This window comes from Mchenga conophoros, linkage group LG14 (genome assembly GCF_057382185.1).
Source record: "Mchenga conophoros isolate Kocher_MC1m ecotype Shallow Benthic linkage group LG14, M_conophoros_male_GT1.1, whole genome shotgun sequence".
Lineage (NCBI taxonomy): Eukaryota > Metazoa > Chordata > Actinopteri > Cichliformes > Cichlidae > Mchenga > Mchenga conophoros.
In genome coordinates this window covers 33157604-33180790 of record NC_140539.1, presented here as the reverse complement: position 1 = coordinate 33180790, position 23187 = coordinate 33157604, and the positions used below count along the sequence as shown (strand labels likewise).

Below are 23187 nucleotides of genomic sequence, written 5' to 3'. Positions count from 1 at the left end.
AATCTTGAGAATTCCAGCGAGAAGCTACCGAATACATGTTCAAAATGTTAATCAACTCCAAATTTTTTATTTGTTGAATCTGTCGTAAAATAATGATATGAGCAGCTCACCTGGTTGTGAAACTGCATGTTAATCAATTTTCCAATTACTCTGGAGGCTCGGAAAATGTAGGACTATGTATACAAATGGCTATAATTTATAAAAGGTCAGTGTAATACTACTGTTAAACCTCTTGGATTAAAGCTAAAATTCTGCACTACAATCACGTCTTATTGTAACCATGAAAAAAGAACCCCAAAACAGAACTATATTTCCAATAGTAAAACATAATATAAAATAGTAATCAGGAACACATTTCACCAGATAACCCAAATCCTTATTTGATTATTTAAACCTGTTAAATAACTAGTTTGGTTCAGGTAAATAAGTTTGGTTCAGGCTTTTTCAATTGGAGCTGTTTGTCCACACTACAGAGCAGTCCATGGGCCGTGGACATTTGATGAACTGTGAACAGCTGCTTAGGAGAGCGGCCAATAACTACTGTATAAGGCATGTTGACAAATGTTTTCTCAGCAATTACAAGTAAAACAAAAACTCATCTAGAACTCCAATAAAAACAAGATTGTGCACTGAAGCCTTGTGTCCAGGCACTTTCGGTCATTTCTTGTGTTATTACTGAACAAATGGACAAAACAACTGCGGTTAAACCAGTAGAGACAGATGATTAGAAAGCTCACAATGTTTATTAGAGGGATAAATAAAAATACACTTTCAATTGGCACCACTTCAACTTAATTGGCATGCCTTTCAGAGAGGAGTCCCTGCTGAGCTCTACCCAATCCTTCCTGAAACAGCTCCAAACGTGAGCTTGCAAGTGTTCGAAGACCTCCTCTGGCAGACCATCCTATGCCAGGTGGTCCATTACCAAGGACGCAGTGAGAGCAAGAAGGGTAGCTGGAGGCAGGAAGGCAGGGCTGCAGCAAAGCCTGTACCCCCTGCTTACCCAGCACCAACCAGACCATGAACTCTTTTAATTAGAGAGGATGCGGCCTCAGCACCTATCAGGCCCCTCTCACAGCTGCATGCTCATTCATAATGCATGGCACAGGTTATAAAGGCCCTTTCCCAACATCCCCCAATTGAGAAAGAAAGGATACAAGCACACCAATTACTCAACACATAAAGAAAGCCCCATAAATTCACTAACCAGGTGCGAAAGTGCTAAGTGGAGATTACTGTGTGACAATATGGTAAAATAAAAGTTGATGGGAGATGTGGGATCTTAAGAATGAGTTGAACAAGAAGTGCATAGTGTTTGCATATGTCAATGTAGGGGAAAAGCATGGTGTGTGCATATGATTTGTTAATGCTGGCTGGATTTACAATGGGAGGAGGCCAAAATAGAAGGAAGGAGGAATGCCATACCTTTCACTACCTTATCCAGATAGTGAGCTTGGGAGATAAAAGACAGGACATATAAGGGAGGTCTGAACAGTGCCACTTCCATGACAGGACAGCAAGGCAATGTGTTAGTTTACAGTACAAAAGGTAATTAAAAAAGACGAAAAATGCTGACGTGAAGCATTACATGCACGCACTACAAGCAACACAACAAATACGAACCAACACAGAGGAGAGAGATGGAAATGGAAAAAAGGCAGGGAAAGTTGTGGAACACAGAGAAAGAGAATGAAAGTGAGAAAGAGTCAGAGGAAGCGAGCAAAAGGATAAAAAAGTGAAATCTGTCACTATTTAGTAACTGCTGAGATCGGCAGAACGTCTCAGGGGAGTGTTTAAAAGGCAACATGATTGATGCGCACGTTACTTCCCTTAAATCTCTTAAGCGATATTGCACAGGAGGTCAGGATGTTCAACAAACGGTGCTTTTAATCTTCAAACACCTCTATATATGATAAGGTCGCCAGAGGCTTTGCCAGCGCACGGGCCAAATCGGATCTCCTGTGCTCCACAGCTTGAGACTCGAGGCCAACGCGGAGCTCTCGATAATGAAAATTGATTCAAATCGAGATCTTTAGCTTCTAAATGGACGACATGGAAGAATATTCTTGTTCAGTGGGGATCTCAATATGGCACTTATAAAAGCCCCATCAATAATGTAAAGCCAGTGTATAAAACATTCACAAACTGAGTCGAGGCTCATGCAGCCCTGGTTCAAAATATGCATGAGACTGCTGTGAGAAAAAAAGATCTTTGTCCATTTGGCACCTTGCTCAGTAACAGCTGTCAGCAAACAGTGACAGAGCTTTAGTTTAATTCTATTCCTATATTAGTAACACAAAGCTGACTGCTGCGGACCTTATTTTAACACATACTCCGTTTGGTAGTTCCGTTTAGATGAATGTGTCATACTGTATACCACTGAGACATTTGTTTCTGCAACAGCACTGAAGTAAACATGGAGTAAATATAAAAAGTGCTAGAATACTAGCGCATAGTACTTTCTTTTCCTGAAAACTATAACTGACAGAACATACTTGCACAAATTAAGTTTTTGTCAATGTAAAATTAGGTTTGAATAATTAAACAATTAAACTTTACATTTCCCCCAACAGAAGTTAAGTCACAGAATTTTCTTTAAGTTAAACAAGTGAAAATAAAGTGTGCTACTGGACAGAGGTGCGCTTTCTGCAGTACACCCACCTCTACCCGACATATTTTACCTTAATAAACAAAAAGCAGTTGCAACAGGTTTATATTACAGCATATACAATTGTATTTAATATGTATAGATTTAGATTTAAATTACTTACTTTATTTTTCAGAAAGTTTATTACTAGATAACAGGGCATCAACCCTTTTCTGTTTTTTACCCATCTCCATAATTTTCATGTTAACGGCTTAGATATTTTCACTACTCATACTGAGACTCTTACTTAGTCTGCTGGCTTCAGTCTAGCTAGTGTCACGTTTATTGCTACAAAGTTTTGGTGAATTTTGCGTCTTCCACAATAATCAGAAAAAAAAAACTTGCTTATGGCCACAGACACACACTAATGACATGTTAGCGTGTCTGTCGGGCTGTGTTATCCATGCATGAAGTGGATCCACTTGTAATCAGACTTATATGAGACTAACTGGCTGGTCACCGGTCCAGGCTGCCAGCCAATTGCAGTCTGTGGTCAATTGATTGGTACATCTTTTATATAGCTCTATAAATCCATTCAAATAGCTTATCCAATATTATCAAGAGAAGAGAAGAGAAGAGATGCATCCATACATGAACACAGAATGCCAAAGTTGCAGTCTTGCAAAGCAGACATCACATAGCATATCCTGTGGATTTTCTCCAATGTTTAATAGAGGTTTGACAGCGTTGACACAAAATATCAGAAATATCAGAAAGCTAACTGCATTAAAACACTTCTCTTAATGACCTCAAGTTAAACTGAAACTGTCAAACCTCAGAAATCCAACAGCAGAACTAAATTATCTTCATGCCATCCTGTCAAACAAGGGCATGTGAAACAAAGAGGACAGGTCACAAACAGAGGTCAACTACTGCTTAGTTATGATAACAACTTGGGGGCACTTTGATGTTTGCATATTACTGCAGTCACCATTTCCCGGTGACAGAAAAATGCTCACAAAATGCTCACAGCGAGAGTGCCACCTCCATCAAAGCAAACATGCTGAAAGCACATTTTCAATCTAAAGTGTTGTGTAGACCATGCTGCTCTTTTTAATTATAAACTGTTTTCTTTTTTCACCCCCAAAAATACAAAAACTATACCAAAATGATCAATCCATGAACTATTCCTAGCATAGAACCACTGCAAAATACACAGCATATAATGACTCTAGTAGGCTGAACTTTCTACTGGCTTATGTGAGCCAAGGTTTTCAGGAAAGCTCTTGACATTCAGTCAAGGTTTTGAAAACCTTACTTTGCAAGTGTTTGGAGGGGAACAATCGCTAGCATAAACACAGCGAAAAGCAGTGGTTGACCTACTCACAATGACTCACATGTAAGCATTTGAAATTAATAGTAAACGGAAAGGGAGCAAAGAAAAAGATGAGGAAAAGGATGAGTAAAATGAAAGGACACCTTAGCACATTCCCACATTAAAATGCATGAAGGCAAGCTTCAGATCCTTGAGTAAACCTATTCATGCTTTACTGAGTTGCACAAATTCAATTAAGCATGCTTTTCCCACTCTTCTCCACCTAGACCCTTCCCTTCACATAGGCAGGCAGAATGTCAGTCTTTGCCTTTGTTGGCCTCCCAAACCCCTCCCAAACACAGAGACACCACCCGCCCCAACCAAACCCAAAACCTATTCCCATCTTACCAATAGTGCAGTGTTCTCCGTTCCAACCCGGACTGCATTCGCATTTGCCGTCCTTACAAGTGCCATGTTCGTTGCAGCGTGGGTGACACGCCCTCTGGTCACACCCAGTGCCCATCCAGCCATCGTCACAGCGGCAGGTGCCCGAAACACAAATGCCATGACCACCACAGTCCGATGCACAAATCTCTGTGGGAGACAGAGAAATAGAAAGGGACAAAAAAAAGAGAGCGGGGGGAAGACAGAAAGAAAGAAAAGGAGGGGGGGAGGTGGAAGTGGGATGGAAAAGGGAAGACAAGGCGGTGATGGGACAAGGCGACAAGGGTGAAAAAAAGACAAATCCAGAATTTATTGTCAAGGAAAGGCAGCCACGCTCCACTACCTTGTCTGATGGCAGCTGAAAAGAAATTCCTGCACCTCATAAGGGGCAATCCTTTTTGACAATACAAATCTAATAAGTCCATTACCAAGAAAAGACAAGGATTGTGGCAGCCTTAGCAGACTTATTCTTTTCCTCTCCTCTTCTCCTCTTTTGTAAATTTAGCTTTTTGTGCTACAAAAGGCGTGAAGAGGAAAAAATGCTCAGCTGAAACTTTTTGTAGAAATGGCAACAATGTCACTTCTGCCATTTTGATTAAACTGTAAACGTTATGTCCCTTCTTGTACACGAAGCGGTCAAAGCTTTGCAACATGTTCTACTGTGGTCTACAGGAAGGAGGCAAGATTCCACAAAATGATTTGAAGCAGAGGATATGAATACACTGGTTTTTGGTGGGGGGGGTTTTCTTCTTCATTTTCTCTAAGTGCTGCACACGAGAGGAAGAAGTACACTGACGCAATGAAGGAGACTGAAAGACAGTGCTGCTGTAAAGCCTGGCTGATGCTATTGTGTGGCAGCTGAAAGACCTCCCTGACTGGGTGTGATAGAGCCTGGGACATTAGCCTCATCACATGAACTCGAGGGAGAGTATGACAAGCTGAAAGCTGAAAGAAATTAAACGCTGACAGATTACTTATGAATCTCATTGAAATGTTAACCTCTTTATTAACTACTTTGTAATAAAAGGGGCTTAGCAGTATGGGCAACGATGAACAATAGCCATGTATTCCTGGCTTATTAGCCAAGCCAATTCAAATTTGACCACAGGGGACCAAACTGGAGGTAAAATCTTGTAATAAGTCAATTACCGCCTTTACAGTGCCTATTTTGCCATTGTTACAAATTAAATCAGAGTGGTATTTTCAGCCACAAACCATAACATGGCATTACCAGCTTAAAAAGCTTTTATCAGAATCACTCTCTTCTGCTAATTACAGCTCAGCACAAAGTATGCAAATGCTGATTTTCCATCTGACTTTTGATTTCTAGGTAAAGTGTGCTGGCAGTATTAGTGCCTGACAGGCTGCTTATGCACACCAACATACAAACAAACGGAAATCACATGCAAACACGGAATAGTTAGAGCTTATAAATCATTTTATGAATAAAATATTTTCTGTCAAACTACACCTTCTACGTCCTCTGAAAAATATTACAGTTAAGAAGGAAGTAGTAATGAGCATAGTGAACATTAGTAAACAACAGTGATTGAGCTCAAGAACACAATATTTTTTTTTAAAAATCAAGAAAAATGCGGGAAAAAAACCCCCACACACAATCCCCCCCTCTCCCATAAACTCAACCAGTTACTACAACACACAGTGGTCAGAGAAAACAGACTCAAACTGACTGTGAGACAACTGTTCACTTGGAACAAAGTAGAAACCTTTAACATGATAAAGATCCAATTACAGCCTGCAGGCAAACCCTCATTATCTGTGGCCAGAGGAGCCCTCAGTGAGAAATACCCCCATTCCCATGATGGCAGTTACCATTTGCACTAAAGGACAGAGTAAACAAACTTTCCTCTGGGTGGAGGAATAGCAAAAATGGCATAAAAACACACATATTAAAGGACATAAAACCTCAGGCATTGTTTTATGGCTACTAACAGCATTATACCAGCCGTGCTCACCTAGGCTGTACTGTCCCAAAGCAACACGAGAAAACGAGTTTCTGACTTAAAAGAATAGTGCAAGAGGCGATAAAGAATCTTGAAAAATGTATCGAAAGCTTTCCATCTTTTTCTTTGCCATGTCTGAAAGGTTATCGGTGCCAACTATACTACCCTACCACCAAGCTTAGTGTCGTATTAGACCACAGAAAACTCTACAATGAGCAGGATAAAGGAGAATAAAAAGCCAGCTCATCATCATTTGCAGAGCTTTTTTTCTCTGTGAGGCAAACTCAGACTAACTGCCCATTTCCCCTTAAAATCCTCAGGATTACCTAATAGGTCATTGCGTCTGCCAAGAATATAAAAGGATTCATGAAGCAAAGCGACTGGTGTATTAAAATAGTCTTTTCAAAAATATTTTCTGAGGATCCAAATTGTGTGCAAATGAAAATACTGAAAATTGTTCTGGTCCCTGTATAAACAAATTTGAGCTGGAGCTCTCTGAAACTTCCATCTGCTACAAATACAGTCAACAAATATAAACACATTTATATGTCGAGTGAATTTTTAAATTCTTCATGTTTAGACAAAAAAATTTTTTTTTTCCTCTAATGTGAATTTGGTTAGACTTCTCAGAGTGCAAATCTGATGTTACCTATGTTTCGTGGCACTTTAAGAATCTACTTGTAACCTATATTGTAAAAAACACAAAACCTTTTTTTCGTGCTTACATCCTGTAGAAGGTATATTCTAGCTATGAAACTGTATCATATGCTGTTTCTACACTTTGAATAACAATTCCCCATGGACGAGATGAACGCAATAGGAACAACGCTTCAGAGCAGGAAAAAAGTCAGCTGTGAACCAATGCACTGATGTAAAGAAATCCAGAACTCAAAAAAGAGCGAAAACTTGCATTAGATCATGGCTCTGACAACATCTCTGTTATCTGTCTTTCTTTTTTCTACAACTACAACCATTTGTAAGAGAATTACATTTAGAACCAAATCAAAAGAATCTGATAGCCATCGAAGGACCTCCTACTGATCACTGATGAGAATAATTATGGCTTTTATGTGAGCCATTTTCTTTAAAGAAAGTAACAAATATTTACCTCTGAAAGGATAAAAGCAATTACCAAAGGTACACTAAAAGAGATGTCAAGGTATTTTGTTGTTGTGATCCATTAAACCTGAAAATTATTATACATATCACCTATAATTATATTAGCTACTAAACGCGTGCTACCTTATTCACTCACAGTGCTGACCAGATGCCAAGATATAAGTAATAAACTACTTCAGTATTTACATTTTGTTTTTTCTCTATGTCTTTGAAAAGCTACATTAATAATTGTGTATGTCCTGCTCATATTCCACACTAAGAAACATTTAACTGAACTGAACTGAAGGCAACATTTTCTGTGGATGCACTGCTTTTTTTTTTAACTTGCTAATCAGAGTTAAATCAGCACTGGCCTGTGAGAAGGGCTTTCGCCAATATTTACTCTGTTTTGAGTGAAGTACTCACCTGTAGCACAGTCATGGCCTGTCCAGTTGGGATCACAGCTGCAGGTTCCTGTGTCTGCCAGGAAAGCTCCGTGTCCAGAGCACTGGTCCATGCAGGAGGCCCTAGGGCTCTCACATCCTGGCCCTCCCCACCCAACAAAGCAGTGACACTCTCCCTGGACGCAAACCCCTCGGCCTGAGCATGTTGGATCCAGGCAGTCCACTAAAAAGGTTCCAAAGAGAGAGTGTTAGACACACTAGTCACCTGCTGTTTCTCTCTTTCAGAGGCAACCTGGCATCTCTATTTGAGCCAAAGTACAATGGCAACTGGAATAGGCTGCAGTTCAGCTGCAGATGCACTCAGCTTAGCTCGTGTCCAATGGGGGTAAATTATTCAAGGAGCTCCATCTTTTTTTCAAAAATCAGTGACAAGATTTACAGAGAAGCTAATTAAATGGCTGTTTTCACAGTATGTCTCATGGCACAAAACTACAGGTACTGCCCACGCTTGTGCTGGCACCCTCCCATTATCTCACAGCAAAAAATCCTCTCAGAGAGCGAAGGCTGTTTAATAAGAGCATGTTTCTCACAAATCAAAGCCACCATAATGCATAATTCAAAGCTGAATAAACCAAAACCATTAACAGAATCTACAGGAATGGTAAGGAAAGCCTGGGGCAACAGCCAGACCTCTAGGCAAAACTAGATAGTCAACTCTAGTTTCTAGACAGTTTGAAGAGTTTGCATTTGCTTCCCATGCAGTGGCTTTTGTACACTGTCTCAGTGCACACCGTACAAGTTCAATTAGTCAACAAATATCAAATTAATGCCTTCCCTTGACGTGCTAAATGAGTGTTCACTTTGAAAGGAACAAGAGTTGTGGGAGAGTATGATCAGAATATTAATGTTTTTTTTTCTACCAAACAATATTTACATGGTACACACAGATGGCAAACGGGCACCAAGCACGAGCAATATCTAGTCACTGTGAGCTGTAGGCCACGGCATGGCAGCTCCCCTTTACCATGACATAAATGGCTATAAAGGCTGTTATAGTAAGACAAACAGGATCTCTTGCCTCTTAGCAGATGGTTTGGGCACAAGGCACAAAGATCAGAGGCTAACTGACAAGAAACTCTCTCCTGGCAATTAATCATTGTGGCTGAAGGTCATATGGAAGAAAGGTAAAAATGTTAAAGGGCTCTCGTCCACATTCCCCTCCACTCCTTATGGCTAACGCTCCACCTAAAATAGAATGGGGGCCTATGGATGTCAGAAACCCCCATTTATCAAACTCCCAGGGTCCATTTTTCATCTTGAAATGAGAGCCTTCAAGAGCTGACAAACACAATGGCTCCTTCAATCTTATCTGGTCAAGCCTTATCCAGCAAAGGATGAATCTGAAGTTCCCAGAAGATTAACATCAGACTCTTTTTCAGAATTTCAGACAATAAATGGACTGTTTCCATTAACATAATGCCTTATAGCCATGATTTATACAGGAAAAGTCACCTAGGATGCGGCTTATGAACTGTTATGGCTATAATGCTCTTCATAGAGGATGTCCTGTCTTTACTACTCAACAGACTGTAAGCCATACCAACTTAATAGCCATTCCCATTATGAGTAAAATGTCAAGCACTAACAGGCTAAGATGGCGGTTACAGCAGCCACATTATGTAGGATTTTATTAGTTTAGGATACATAACCATGACATATTAAAACAATCACCTTCTTCACAGTTTTCCCCCTTGTAGCCAGGGTTGCAGATACAGGTCCCGACTATACAGATCCCGTGGTTGCTGCAAGTGATGTCAATGCACTGGTTGGTGGGAACGTCACACTCCGAGCCCTTCCAGCCGCTGTGACACATGCAGCGACCTTTTAGGTATTGACCATTCCCACTGCACAGCACTGGACAGGCAGCTTTGAAAAGAGCAGACAGCATACATCCATCTGAATGGACTTCTTCATGCACAAAGAATAGTGAGTGTTTGTTAAAGCCTCGCTCTGACAATGACCAAAATGTTAAAGGGTGTCCTGTCTGGTAAATATTATTTAGCACAAACTACACTGTACCTTGGCATCTAGAGCAGATGTGCCATATATTCTAACAAAAGCAGCCAACAAATATCTAACGTCTTAACAATGGCTGGTAAAAAACATAAGAACAAAAATTAGCTGAATTAAAGTGTCAGGCATGGTGCTGATCAACACATGGATAACAGATGGCAGTTCAGTATGTGTAAAGAGGTAACAAAAACAACCTACCATCATTCTAACACGCTGCCTGAATTTGTTTTTATGTGGAGAAAAACTAATAGAGCCTTTCTTTAATAATTGAAAGAATGAGTGAATACTAGCCCTATAATCTAAAGCTTTTTATAGAGTTCTTTCATATGCAACCCAATACTCCAGTATGAGTACTGAACCATTTCGAGTATTACTGCCTAATTAAATAAAACAGGTCTTAAGTACAACTAAAGCAATTGTGGAGTAAAATTGTTTTGTTCGAGCCATGCAGAGAATATAAATTGGAAAATGCATCTGAATGATTAACAGAGGTAACATGAGTGAGATAGTGACTCACCTCGCCCACAGTCAGGTCCTTTGAATCCTAAAAAGCAGTGACATGTTCCAGCAATACAGTCACCGTTCCCAAAGCAGTTACTGGGACAGTCATCAATAGAGTCTGCAAGAGAGCAATCAAAAGATTGAGTAATGTGGTTTGAAAAACAATTTTCCTCCCACTCATTTTCTTTGGGTTGATTATTATCCCTTTGCTAATGACAGTCATAAGCATGGAGGATCCAATCCTGTCAACATTTCTTTTTCAATGCAAAACATTTTGAGTGTTACTAATGTTTCACAACAAATATGAGCTTTCACTAAAAGGGTACAAGTTCTAATTATTCAGGCTTCTACGAAAAGTTACAAAGGAATTAAAGTCTCTTAAGTACCACATGTACTAGCTGCCTAATTAACTCTTTTATGGCACAGTGTCTGCAACTCTGGAACCCGCATTTATCTGCTGTGACTGGTAAATCTGACGGCATCGTGAGTTATTCTGTGATCTCAGTTTTACACTGTAAGTTTTTCTTATAAATTACACTGTCATTTACAATTTTCATGCAGTGCTTGGACGTGGCCATTGCAATTAACTGTATGGCTTTAAACTGAGGCACTTTGATGCAAACAATCAGCAAAGCACGCACACTCTTTCCAAGCTTTCCTCTAGCAATCCCTCTAACAAAATCAAATTAATTGGCAAAACAGTTATTTGTGCTACAGAACCATGTCCCGGCACTTGCTTTTATTAGAAATAAGACTGACCACTGATCTCTGCAGACAGCAGCAGGAATCTGAAGCACAATGCTCACTGAATTAAGCCTGAAATGGTGCTGAAAAATATTCAATCTTGTCCATTGCCTTCAGGCAGCAGAAACTCTGAGGCAAAACTTACAGAACAAAGAATCTCTTGTGCTCCACAAATGGCTAGAAATGTGAGCCATGGATTCAGCTTCCCTTTACTCTGGAGAGTCAATCATCACTGAGGATGCAATGCAAGACCGAGGAAAAAAAAAGACAAAGAGAGGAGGGAGAAAGAGATACAGGCAGACCAGAGATACAGCAAAAAGGAGGAGGAGGAGGCAGCGAGCAGAGAAATGCTGCGGATATCTAATGTGCTGCAGGCTTGCCTTTGCCATTTTGTGTTAGTGAAGGGATGCAGGAGAAACTATCCTCTGGCATGGTTGAGGCAATCAGCACTTTGGTGGGGTTTTGATGGCTTCCAACAAGAACATCTAACTATAGCAGCAGGCTTGGACTTTTTGCTCAAAGCTACAGAGACCAGCAGTGTAGGTAGGGCAGTGATTGAAGGTTAGGGAAAAGGAATAGATGTCTACAAGCCAGCTATTAACAATTCTCACCCAGATTTATAATTACATTCCAGATTTGCACTTTATACAATAGATTCAAATAGGTTACCATTATTTTTCATAAAGAAAGGCTCTGAGATATTCAAACGCAATACCCTGACATTAGAATACCAGCATCAATAACAGAGGTTATTGTATCTATATCAGAGATATTTGATAGGTGAGCAACATTGTAACATTGCAACATACACATTTAATTAAGTAATCATGAACTGGAGTGCTCCTGTTCTGAATGCTGCAGTTTAGTAGACTGCACATTGCCCATGTCTATTGGCTGATTCCTCTGAGAGCATGGAAAGGAGGCCCTGAATATCTCTTAGCCACACACTCAACATAGGCCAGCGCATAAATCATGGATTCAAGCAGAGCTTCATTGAAATTCATTACCCTTCATATCAGGGGAGCTAACTATTGTGTGGGTCTCCAGTCGGTGAGGACAGAGTAGTGCGCAGTAGGCAAGTTTAATCAGCGACTTGCCATGCTCTCTAAGGTTGCTCAATACCTTTGGATGATGGGTGGTTGTGTACAGAAAGAACTTCTGCTGGAGAGTTAAACGGGACATAGAGTAAGACACTGGTGCTGGGTTTTTGCTTCCCTTTGCTTTGCCGTGCCTAGGCTGAAGCATTTCTGGCACCAGGCAGCAGGGACAAATGGCTTCATGCTCCAGAGGGTTGTGATACAAAACATTCAGTGGGACACATTTCACATTGCCATGGAGTCACAGCCAAGTAATGAGGAGCAACCCAGATTAAAGACACGGACGCTCCATCCCCCCAGATGTATTATGGCATGGCTATGTGCACCAAGAAAACCCTTCATTTGCTGCACATAGAGAGTACACTGATGGCAAGGAAAAAGATCTATATATAAATTTTCTCTACGAGCATTGTCAGAAACACAGAAATAATTTAATTTTTAGTGTCTTTTAAACAATGCTGCTGGTGTTTCTGAGTGTGTCTGTTCGATATTGTTCACATATATTTCTATACCTGGGCTGTTCTACTTGAAGGTCAACTCCATTTCTCCACGGCTCAATACAAGTGAGGCAGTTGGTAAGATTCAGTTTCTGCTGAAGGGCACTTAACCGGTGACCCATTTTAAAAAGGGCCCCTCTGCCTCCCTCTGAGCTCCTGTGAGCAGATCAGCTCCAATACGACTCAATCGAGACAGAGTTCTCGCCCCACCCCAGACTACCATACCTAGTTATGTTTTCTCTTATGTAAACCACAGGAGGCCTTCATGCACACCCAGTCAAGAAGAAATAAGCACGAGTAAACATACTGCCCTGACTCCCCCTTTTTGTGTCATATCATATATTAAGTATTGAATTACAGCTGTTGTTGGCACAGCGGGAGGGCATAGTGCATATCTTGCCTGTCTCCACTTGGTGTTGAGGACAGCTTCTCATCGATCTGCTGCCTGGCACAGCCCCTGTCACAGATGGACTCTGGCCCAGGAGCTTTTAATTAAAGAGCATGTGAGAACAGCTCCCAGCTGCCATCCCCGTGAAAGTCGACACCTTAGGCCCTCTCACACCTTGCTTGATACAGCAGTGCTAATCAAAGGCGCTTTAGGGAGAACAAAGAGGAGTGTACAAAATGAAGTCACCTCCACAAAGAAGGACGTATGTCTGAAACACAGCCGCGTGCCACACAGTTAGAGGAGGGAAACATCTTTCCTACAATGATATATGGAAAGTAGATGGAAATTGGAGCAAATCGTGATCAAAACTGGCACTAGCAGGAGGGTACAATCATACTTTGAATTGTATGCAAATGGTTCTGAGAAGCTGGACCCCTGATTCGCTTGGAAGACACTCAGGGTAATGAGGATATTATGATCTCTCAATGCCCTACTCAGGGGCATGGTGGGATAGCACTGATGTCCTGATTTTGTAATATTCAGCTTCACCTTGATTAACCTGCACTTTCCTTGGCTCTTAAACTCTCAGTGTTTCTGACTCATGGCCTACAAGTCTGTGCTGTTTGCGGTAAAGTCGCTCCTGGTTGGTATTATAGGGATTACGGTTTGCTATTACAGGTTTTAGCAGCAGGTCATGCCCAGGGCACCCACCTATGGCAGTGGTGAGGAAGGAGACAGTTTCAGTTTCTTTTCCATCGTTGTAGATGGCCAAATGCCAGATGCCTGTGTCCATATACTGGATAAAGCCTGTGTCATGTGTAGTGATGGGTACTAGGCTTCGCTGCATAGCCACAGGCCCCTCCAGACCATGGATGTCTTGAGCCAGGAGCCGCCGCCCATCCAAAAGCTCCACGAAGTCAAACTGCAGACAGAAACACAGAAAGTGAGAAAGACTGATGGATGGACCGCAGACACACCATTAGAGTGACACATGAGACTTGAGTGCTTTCAGCCCTCTTTATAGTGGAGCATCATTTGGTCTGCATGAATAACTCATCATTCTAGAGGAGCTTGAGTTAAGTCTTGGCACATCGTGGCTGGATGGGCTGAGATAATTTCAGAGTCCGCATATCTTATAAAAGCCTTGTTTGAAACTATTACAGTGGAAAAAAGGGAAGCTGGAGGAATTAAAGTTAGTGTTTACCAAATAACATCTGCACCGATTTGCTTCACATCAGCTTTGAGTCAATGAATACCAATGAGACGGCATTTCATTTTCATTTACATAAGGAAGGGAATCTTGACTCATCTGCCATTCTATGTGTAATCAGCCACATTACGAAAACTCCACTCTAGATGATTTTCTTTGAAGCATAAATAGAGGAAACAGGCAACTCTGTTGGCTGACTGAAAAATCAATATCACTGGACATTAGCGGAAACAAAATTCATGCTATAAACAATTTTGCTGAACTGCACTTGCATTTACAGAAGTAATCTCAACTGTGCGAAGCAAGTGGCAAGGTATGATTAATAACATGACATGTCTCATTCTCGGCTATATACAGACGGAAAATCTGCCCAATATTTTTGTGCGACTCTCAGATGGTATTGAACCTGAAGAAGTTTTCCATAAATCCTTTCTGCAACAAGAAAGCGATTTTTAATAGAATAGAGAAAACTCGGAATTGGTTTGCATTCATGACACGTTCCTACATGGCTAGATAGATTCTTTTAAACAATATCCCAATTTATATTTTGTGGCAGAAGAAGAATGGGAAAAGAAGAAGAATCCTTGTACAATGCAGGCATGATTGGAAATTTTTTCATAAAACATCACATTTACAATACACCATTGTCTTTTGCAAACAAAACACAACATTGAGTAACGCGATTTGGCATCGCAAACATTCAAACATGCTAAGTGCATCGACCATTTAGATTCTGCACTCACCTGTCATACTATTAATAAGTGCAGTAGAATACATTTACTGTAACAGCATCAGTGACATGTAAATATTGCCTACCTGTGTGTGTGATGGAGGAAGACCTCTCCTTCCATAGATCCCCACTAAGGCATCTTTACTTAGGGACACATTAAACTTTAGGTACATGGGATGATCAATGAAGACCTGGGATCTCCAGAAGATACCAGGAGGAATCTGCTGTGCGACCTTACGCCCCACGTCAATCTCTCCCATATCTATATAGCTGTCATCTGGGAACAAGCTGTCCAATTTGCCTGCATTGCACACAAAGTAAATCGGTCAAAGAGATCACACCATTAATCCACCATGTGGATGGCAGAGGGACTCAGTCTGCTGGAGCATGATAGTCTGACCATATCACAGATATTCAATCACGCCACTGACAGCCAGTGAAAAAATATAATGAATGAACCCTCCGACCACTGCCAGCAATTTCAGTCACAATTCCACTAGAGGGGAGAGCACAAAAGAAAGAAAATATAGTCTTCAAACAAAAATCCAGTTACTTTTTGAAGTGTCCTGTTTTGAGTCTTCTGATATGGCAAATAGAAAAAATATTTTTGTTAAAAAGAAATGATGATCATGATCACGATAAAATACATTTCAACATGAGATAGCATTATTCATTTCAGTACAAAAAATTGTATCATGAACGGAGATAGTGTTTTTTGGTTTGGTGCTATCACCATGTTTCAAAAAATTGGGGACAAGTGCAACAAAACAAAAGTTGTGAAGTATAAAAACTCAATGCAAAGGACGAACTATTAAGAAAATAAAACAGGGGATTTCATGATCAGTTGTTCAATCGATTATTGAACAATTAGTAGAATCCAGCGAATACTATATATATACACACATCATCAAATAATCAAACCATTATCAAATGTACTTGATATATATGTATTTGCGCTAAAGAGGAGGAGAAATATCTGGCTTATCATTAATGCTCAAACTCAACCGAAAAAGCCAGCATCCATGATGATATGGAGGTGGATTAGTGCACAGATGAAACTTCAGCTAAGGCTCTATAAACGCTGAACAACAAATGCAGGTTTTGAAGCAACAAATGCTTCCATCCAGACAATGACCTTTTCATGAAAGGTCTGGCTTATTTCACTTTATTAAAAAGTTTGGGTGCTAAAATATAAAGACATTGTGAATTTTTAAGTAACTAAAAATCACTTATTAATGGAAAAAAAATGTGTATTTCTTTGAAACTATAGTAAATGCTGTGCAATTAAAAGACAAGGTAATGCCAGAAAGTTGCAAATATGTCCCTTTGCCCGGTGTTTTTGTTTTTATTATCAATCAGCCGCAATATTTGGTATTTTTCACTATGTCCTATTTTCTATTAAGCACTGAATTTCAGTGATAAGTAAGTTATTGCATTCTGTCTTTATACTTTAATTCAACTCAATTTAATATTGAGTTGCCAAACTGTTGTTGGATTTGGTCATATATATATATATATATATATATGACCAAATCCAACAACAGTTGCCTCAAGGTGCTTTATAAACCCTACATCAGGGGTGCCCAATCCAGTCCTCGAGAGCTATGCATCCCTACTCCAACACAGCTGAATCAAATGGTTTGATTACCTCTTCAGCATGCCATCAAGTTTGGCAAAGGCCTGATAACAAGCCATTCATTTGATTCAGGTGCAAGGATGCATCTAAAAGCTGCAAGACGGTAGCTCTCGAGGACTGGGATTGGGCACCCCTGCCTTACATGTTACACATAATCCCACCTTTACATTGTAACATTGTATTACATAAAAGAAAGTACATATGTTTGCAGGGGTATGGGACTGAAAATACTTGATAAAACAGAAATGCATCAGTACTTTGATAGTAAAAAGGAAAAGTAATAAAGTGAAAATTGTAATTATAGAAAAGAGGGATTTCTAATGCTACTACCCACTCAGGTATTAGCGCATCTACTGCTAAAAATTGTCCATATGCTCCATAATACAACTTATTGGACTCTGCGGAAAGGGCAACATCTGTTTGCACATGTAGATGAGCTAATTTCAGCTGTGGAGTCGCCTAAAACAGGCATCCATACAAACTACCCCTAGGACACTTAGGGTTACACATGGCACACCAGATGGAAGTCTTCGCAAAAGTCAATCAGTGGCAGTTGGTTTTATCAGAGTATACAGGACACACTCTCCGTCTCCCAGATTTGGGTTTTACATAATGCTGCAGCACACAGGCACATTCTCCACATGTTGGCGTGTGTGCGTATTTATGCAGCACATTAATGGTTGTACTCATCAGGCTGTTTAAATAAATCATAACCCGGGACAAGTGATAATGGGCCTCATGGTTAAATAAATGCTATTTTCTTCTGCAAGATAAGCTACAGCATAGTGCTCTGATGGAAACACGAGAACCAGAAAGAGAGAACGATATCAAATTTCGACATTGTACAAATCACCTTGATAAAACATTAGATAGCCCAGCATTGTTTCCAGCGATAGCAGAGCAAACTTTAACTTATTTAGAAAACTATAGTTATTGATTTCCTATCAGCAATTGGTGCTGTGCAGAGTCTGAGCTTTGTTATAGTCATGATGGCAAGCTAAACACACTTCTGCTGCCCAGTAAATGAAAAAGACAACTCCTGGATTCATTTATATGGTAATAGCTCTATCTTCTACCTATTGTGGTATGCCAGTGGCAAATCACATGGTTAAATCTGGGCGCATTTGTTCAGGAATGGAACAGAGCAAACTTTTTTGAGTTGAGCAGTTGGTACCGTTGGGTGAGCACATGCTTTCTTTGGCTGCCAGGAAAGGCAGCCCGAGCTAGGAGATGAAAGGCTCACATCCGTTCTGAAGGGGACAGAGTGGCTAATCCCCCTCCAGCCCCTGGATACTCAGTCCCTTAAGCTGCTCCATTTTCTCCCTCCAGGAACAAATAACACTTTCCCACTTACAACAACTTTCACAGGATTACAATGCAGATCTCTCCATGCCATGGAGACAAGTGAACAAAATGTGAAACTGGATGACAAAATAATAATAAACTCACAAGAGCTCTGAAATGTCATCTTTAAAACTTTGAGATCTGAAAAACTTTCACAAATGAATGTGCAAGAATTCATCATCAAAACAAGAACAGCTACATTTAAGATTATTTACTTATAGCGAGTACCATTCAGAAAAAACATATGTCTTTTTAAATAAAATAAGTTATTCTGTCCTGTGTTATGCCGTCCAAAGACATGCAACTTGTGGGGATAGGTTAATTGGATAATCCAAATTACCACTAGGTGTGAATGGTTGTCTGTCCCTATGTGTTAGCCCTGCGACAGACTGGCGACCTGTCCAGGGTGTACCCTGCCTCTCGCCCTATGACAGCTGGGATAGGCTCCAGCGCCCCCCGCGACCCTGAAAAGGATAAGCGGAAGCGAATGGATGGATGGATGGATGGAAGTTATTCTGATAAAAACTGTACTTACTGTCATCTTTTCCTTTGCGGTCATGTATTTCCAAGCCTGTGCTGCCAAGTGGTGGCAAGCTCAGGTCTGTAGGAAAGGTTAGGCCACTTATATTGTCCTCTGACAGCTGATACATCTGTCTCTGCATGGGTTGCAGGTGCCAGTTTAATCCAAAAAGGTGCATGGCTGAAATGTGAAATATAAGACAATTTCAGAATTTATTCATGCTAAGAACCATTTTAAAGTTGGATTATAGCTAAGCTGAAAACGTATAACCTTAATGTTCTCACAGAACTATTATTATTTGCTTCTTTTTCATTTTGCTTAATATAATGAAGGTGTCAGCTGCAAGGTGGGAAGAGGAAGTACATAGAATAAGGAACAATAGCTGGTTTAATGGTTAACAGGCTTTTTCGCAAAATGCTGAGTAGTAAAATCACAAGATGAATGCTATCTTGACCCCATGGGACAACATCTGTCTCACCACACCAACACTGGAGTACCATTTTTTCCAAGCACATTACCGTTACAGTCCCCTGCAAAACTAGGGGACGGTTAGGACAAAGAAAAAACAAATCAGCAGGGAGACACCAGGGGTGTTTCAATGTGAACAGACTGAATGAAGCACACGGATATTTTACAAGGTCGACAAAAGAAATGTCCTTTGGAACAATGGCACTAAAGCGCAGGACAGACGGAGGAGGGGCCGACCATGACAGATTACCAATAAAAGAATGGACAAGGCAAGCTTAGCAAGGCAAAAGCCAATATTGAAGTAAACAGTCAGCAGAAAAGGCCAAGAAACGCGATATAGCTGTTTTATTGTTTAGCTGGTTCTCTTAAGCTCCTCAAGGATATTATAATGCAATTAAATTATGAGGAGAGAAATTAACTGACAATTTTACAGCACAACGCTGTTTTCTTCATTTCTGTTTCCCCGTTATAAGCGCACAGAGTCATGTCCATAAGCATTTCAGGATTATTCATACAAAACAGATAATAATAACATTAATAGCTCACAAAACAAAAGTCAAACTGATTTCTTGTAATCTTTTTGCTGGGGAGAAATTTGATAGTCATTTTATAAGATTACGGCAAGAACTAAGAATAACAATGACTGTGACAGAAATTTGTTTGTCAATTTACTGCATTTACTCGAAAAAGAATCAAAATGAGAATAACGAGACTAATGTTTGTACTGGTCTGGATTTCGCTTACAACTAACTTTATGTACCCATTTTCTTAACTGCCTGAGTAGATTAGTGTTACCAGGGGGATGGAGCCCATCCCATCTGGCATAGGTCAAGAGATGTTGGTACTCCCTGGACAGGTGACCAGTCCGTCACAGCGAGACAGACAAACATGTCTTTGGACTGTGGGAGGAAACCCACGCTAGCACAGAGACTGGAGTTTGCACCAAGAATCAACCTGCTATCAGATAAAAGTGGTTACCACTGGTTACCATAATAATAATAATAATAATAATAATAATAATAACAACAATAATAATAATGAAGCGGGAGAATACATTATTTGAAAAGGGTCCTCTACAACTATACAGTTCCAGCATTAGCTCGTTAGGCCACGGTCAGAAACCCTCCAAAAACAAAGGACTAGAAGATGATTGTGTCTTCATCAGAGTAAAAACAAAAGGGTTTTAGACACAAATCCCCCGGTTTGCATCATTAAGCAACTGGCATTATATTAAGTCTAGAACTGCATGCGCATGATGTATTTAAGAGTCCTTAATAATTTATTCGGCACACTTGTTAAGCAGTACCAAATGCTCACTAAAATATTTGCATGGAGTTGTGAATAAAGACAACAAGCAATGGAGTGGTTATCAGGGAAACCACAATGCAAACATTCCCTAACATGATAAAAGTTCATCTTCAATACCAGCATCTGTTCTGTGCATGCCCAGTGCTTGTGGAAGTGACTGTGTCCGTGGAAGGCAACCATAGAAGAGACAGATGGCTTTATTTGCCATTTTGTAAGTTCCAGAATGACATTCCTTTGATTTGTAGCTCAACACTGACTGGCAAAATGGAAAGAGTCAGTGTACGTTGCTGAACAATCACAAAGTCACCAGGCACAATGTCGTTCCAAGTGTCCTAGTAATCACGTCTTTGTGAGCCCCGTTCTTCATCCCATCTGTCCCTGAGGCCCCTAATGGAAAATGGTTAAAGAGCCTCCCTCTCCCATCCTTAAAGATTTACTTCAGCGCCTTCGTGGTATCTATGATATGCAGAGCACTGGACCTGAGCCAGTGGAGAGGCCTCCTAATTTGGTTTTGCTTGCCTTTCAAACTTTGCAAACACTGTGCAATGATAGTAATATGGCTGCTGCAACTGCCTGCAAACTAAAGACAGGTAGTAGGAATAACAAGGTACTTCTAACATGACAGCCGCTGGCACTGACACGCTGTGTCTACATTCCAATGATGCCGCTGACCTGTCACGAGTATTGTGCTTTATAGGACTGTCCATTTTGTCCTGAGCACATGTTGTGCCTTCCTTTCACTTATCAGGAAGTTGAGTCACGCCATGTGCCAATTAGGAGGCAGAGGTACTGTAGTAGAAGACTTCTCAGCCAATCTGAGGAAGTCAAACCGTATTGCTATCTATGATTTGCCACAGAAATAAACTCTTCAGTCCTCTGATCATAGCACTTTCCAATTAGCGCACAGTTCAAAGGATGCTATATTGAGAAGATGCTGTGTATCATGTGGTGTTTCAAAGAAGCGCGCTGTAGTGTGCAATCTCAGATACCCTGGATTGAAAAATGTTTCAGCCATCTGGCCAATCAATCTTTATGTGTTCAGGAGCAGCCTTTGGTGATTCATATCTTACCTAAACATATAGAAACACCTTTCTATGGTCTTTGAGCAAGATCATGTTGGCTGCTGGGGAACATTTTAATTACAAAACATGCAACTTTTCGGTGTAACGCCGAAGCAAATAAATAAAACAAAGCCTAGAAGCCACTTCAGAGTGTTAAATCAACTATACATGCCTCACCTCATAAAGGAATATACCAAATATATCCTCCCATTTTGGCATTGTTTAATATTGAACCCTGATGTATCACTGCTTTAGGATTTTTACTCTGGTCACGCTCTCCATGCTTTATTGTCAGTGCATCATAATCTTCATACTAATGTATTAAGGAGACTCATCTTTCATCCATGTCGTGATACTGGACTAATTAAAAAAATAAATAAATAAAAAGAAACTAACGAAACATGAAAAATGGATTTGTTTCATACCTGCAGCATAATGTGCTACAATGCGCATGTTTTCAGTGAATGGCAAACTGACCAAATACATTTATGACTAAATAGCAATTTCAGTGTTGCTTAGTTCAGTGCAGAAAAAAATATTAATGCCAGCTGGGATGGAAAAAAGACATCACATCAAAGCATCCATCCAATCTGAGTGCCTGATGGAACAAAGAAATTACCAAAAAGCTAAGACCTTGAGCTAAAACCTGCAAAAATTCATATTGATGCTTTTTTCTGATGTTCTGTATAAATCATGTTTAAGTGGTAAAATGAATACTTCCAATTGTTGCTCTTTGAATTTAAACACAATCTGTCTGTTTCTCTATACCTGTGTTCTAACTAATGTTTGTTAATATACCAAAAAAGCACATATTATGTAGTTGTATATGCAATGACTAATTGATACTGCATAGGACAAAGAAAAAAAACAATAGTATATTCAAATATTACTGTAGCACAGGTGTTTATCATTACACATAAATATAGGACTTTGAATCTATATTGTGTATTCTAGGATTAAATCAAAAAGGGGTTTCAACGAAGGGAAAAAACGTTTTTTGGCTGTGGAAAATAATTCACTATAAAAGTAATTGATTGCTAAGATATTGGGAGGTATTGAAAGACATACAAACAGGTATGACCGGGGCTACAGAGCCTTTTACCGGGTTGGATGACCTTAAAGTCTAACAATAGATGGGGACCAGCCTAATTGTGCTTAGTTAGATACCCAGGGTGAATGGAAGGGAACACAAGAGGATACTGATGACCTTAAAATGAGAAATATATAAAAATGTGCTAATGAGAAAGCAACCACTGAGACAATATGGTGGCACCTTAAACTCCCAACCTTTTTGCACTTCAAAATGTTCCAATTTACACAGCTGTGAAAAAATAAAACTGTGCTACATGTCAAAACATCTGTCACAAGGCATAACTGGGTTCATTAGACATCTCACCCAGAGTTCCCAATTACAGACCTCAATAATTAATTGCACTTGGAATTAAATGTATTTTCTCATCAAGCTTTTAATTAAATATGACCCACGTTCTTGATTTGAAATTCTGATCTTAGGGTGAGGCTTGGTCTCCAACATGTTTACTTGTGGTGCATTGAGAGATGGCCTGAGCTTTGCAGGCTATAATTACAGAGTCTGATTAAGCACCATCAGACTGATGGGGATCTTTGGCTTTTGGCCAGGTCACAAGCAGAAGACACAAATTGTATCTCTACTTTAACATCCAAATTACACCGGTGATTCCAAAAGAAAACCAAACTAAAATTGGTCATATTAAATTGCCTACCAATTTAAAACAAGTAGATGTAGATAATATGAGCAGCAAACAGTTTGCGTGTGTTT

At 40.1% G+C, this 23187-nt stretch overlaps 1 protein-coding gene across 2 annotated transcripts in view; it reads right to left on the bottom strand.

Moving 5' to 3' along the window:
- The window catches only part of tenm4 (teneurin transmembrane protein 4), a 198046-nt gene that overhangs the window by 50984 nt on the left and 123875 nt on the right, over positions 1–23187 (bottom strand). For both annotated transcript variants that reach the window (XM_085244029.1, XM_085244030.1), the window contains 8 exons: positions 18568–18732; positions 15139–15353; positions 13824–14034; positions 10403–10504; positions 9544–9738; positions 7835–8035; positions 4311–4496; positions 1426–1452 (listed from right to left, as the gene is read on the bottom strand). In XM_085244029.1, coding sequence (XP_085100155.1) covers positions 1426–1452; positions 4311–4496; positions 7835–8035; positions 9544–9738; positions 10403–10504; positions 13824–14034; positions 15139–15353; positions 18568–18732 — 1302 coding nt within the window. The remainder of the gene's footprint in view (positions 1–1425; positions 1453–4310; positions 4497–7834; positions 8036–9543; positions 9739–10402; positions 10505–13823; positions 14035–15138; positions 15354–18567; positions 18733–23187) is intronic.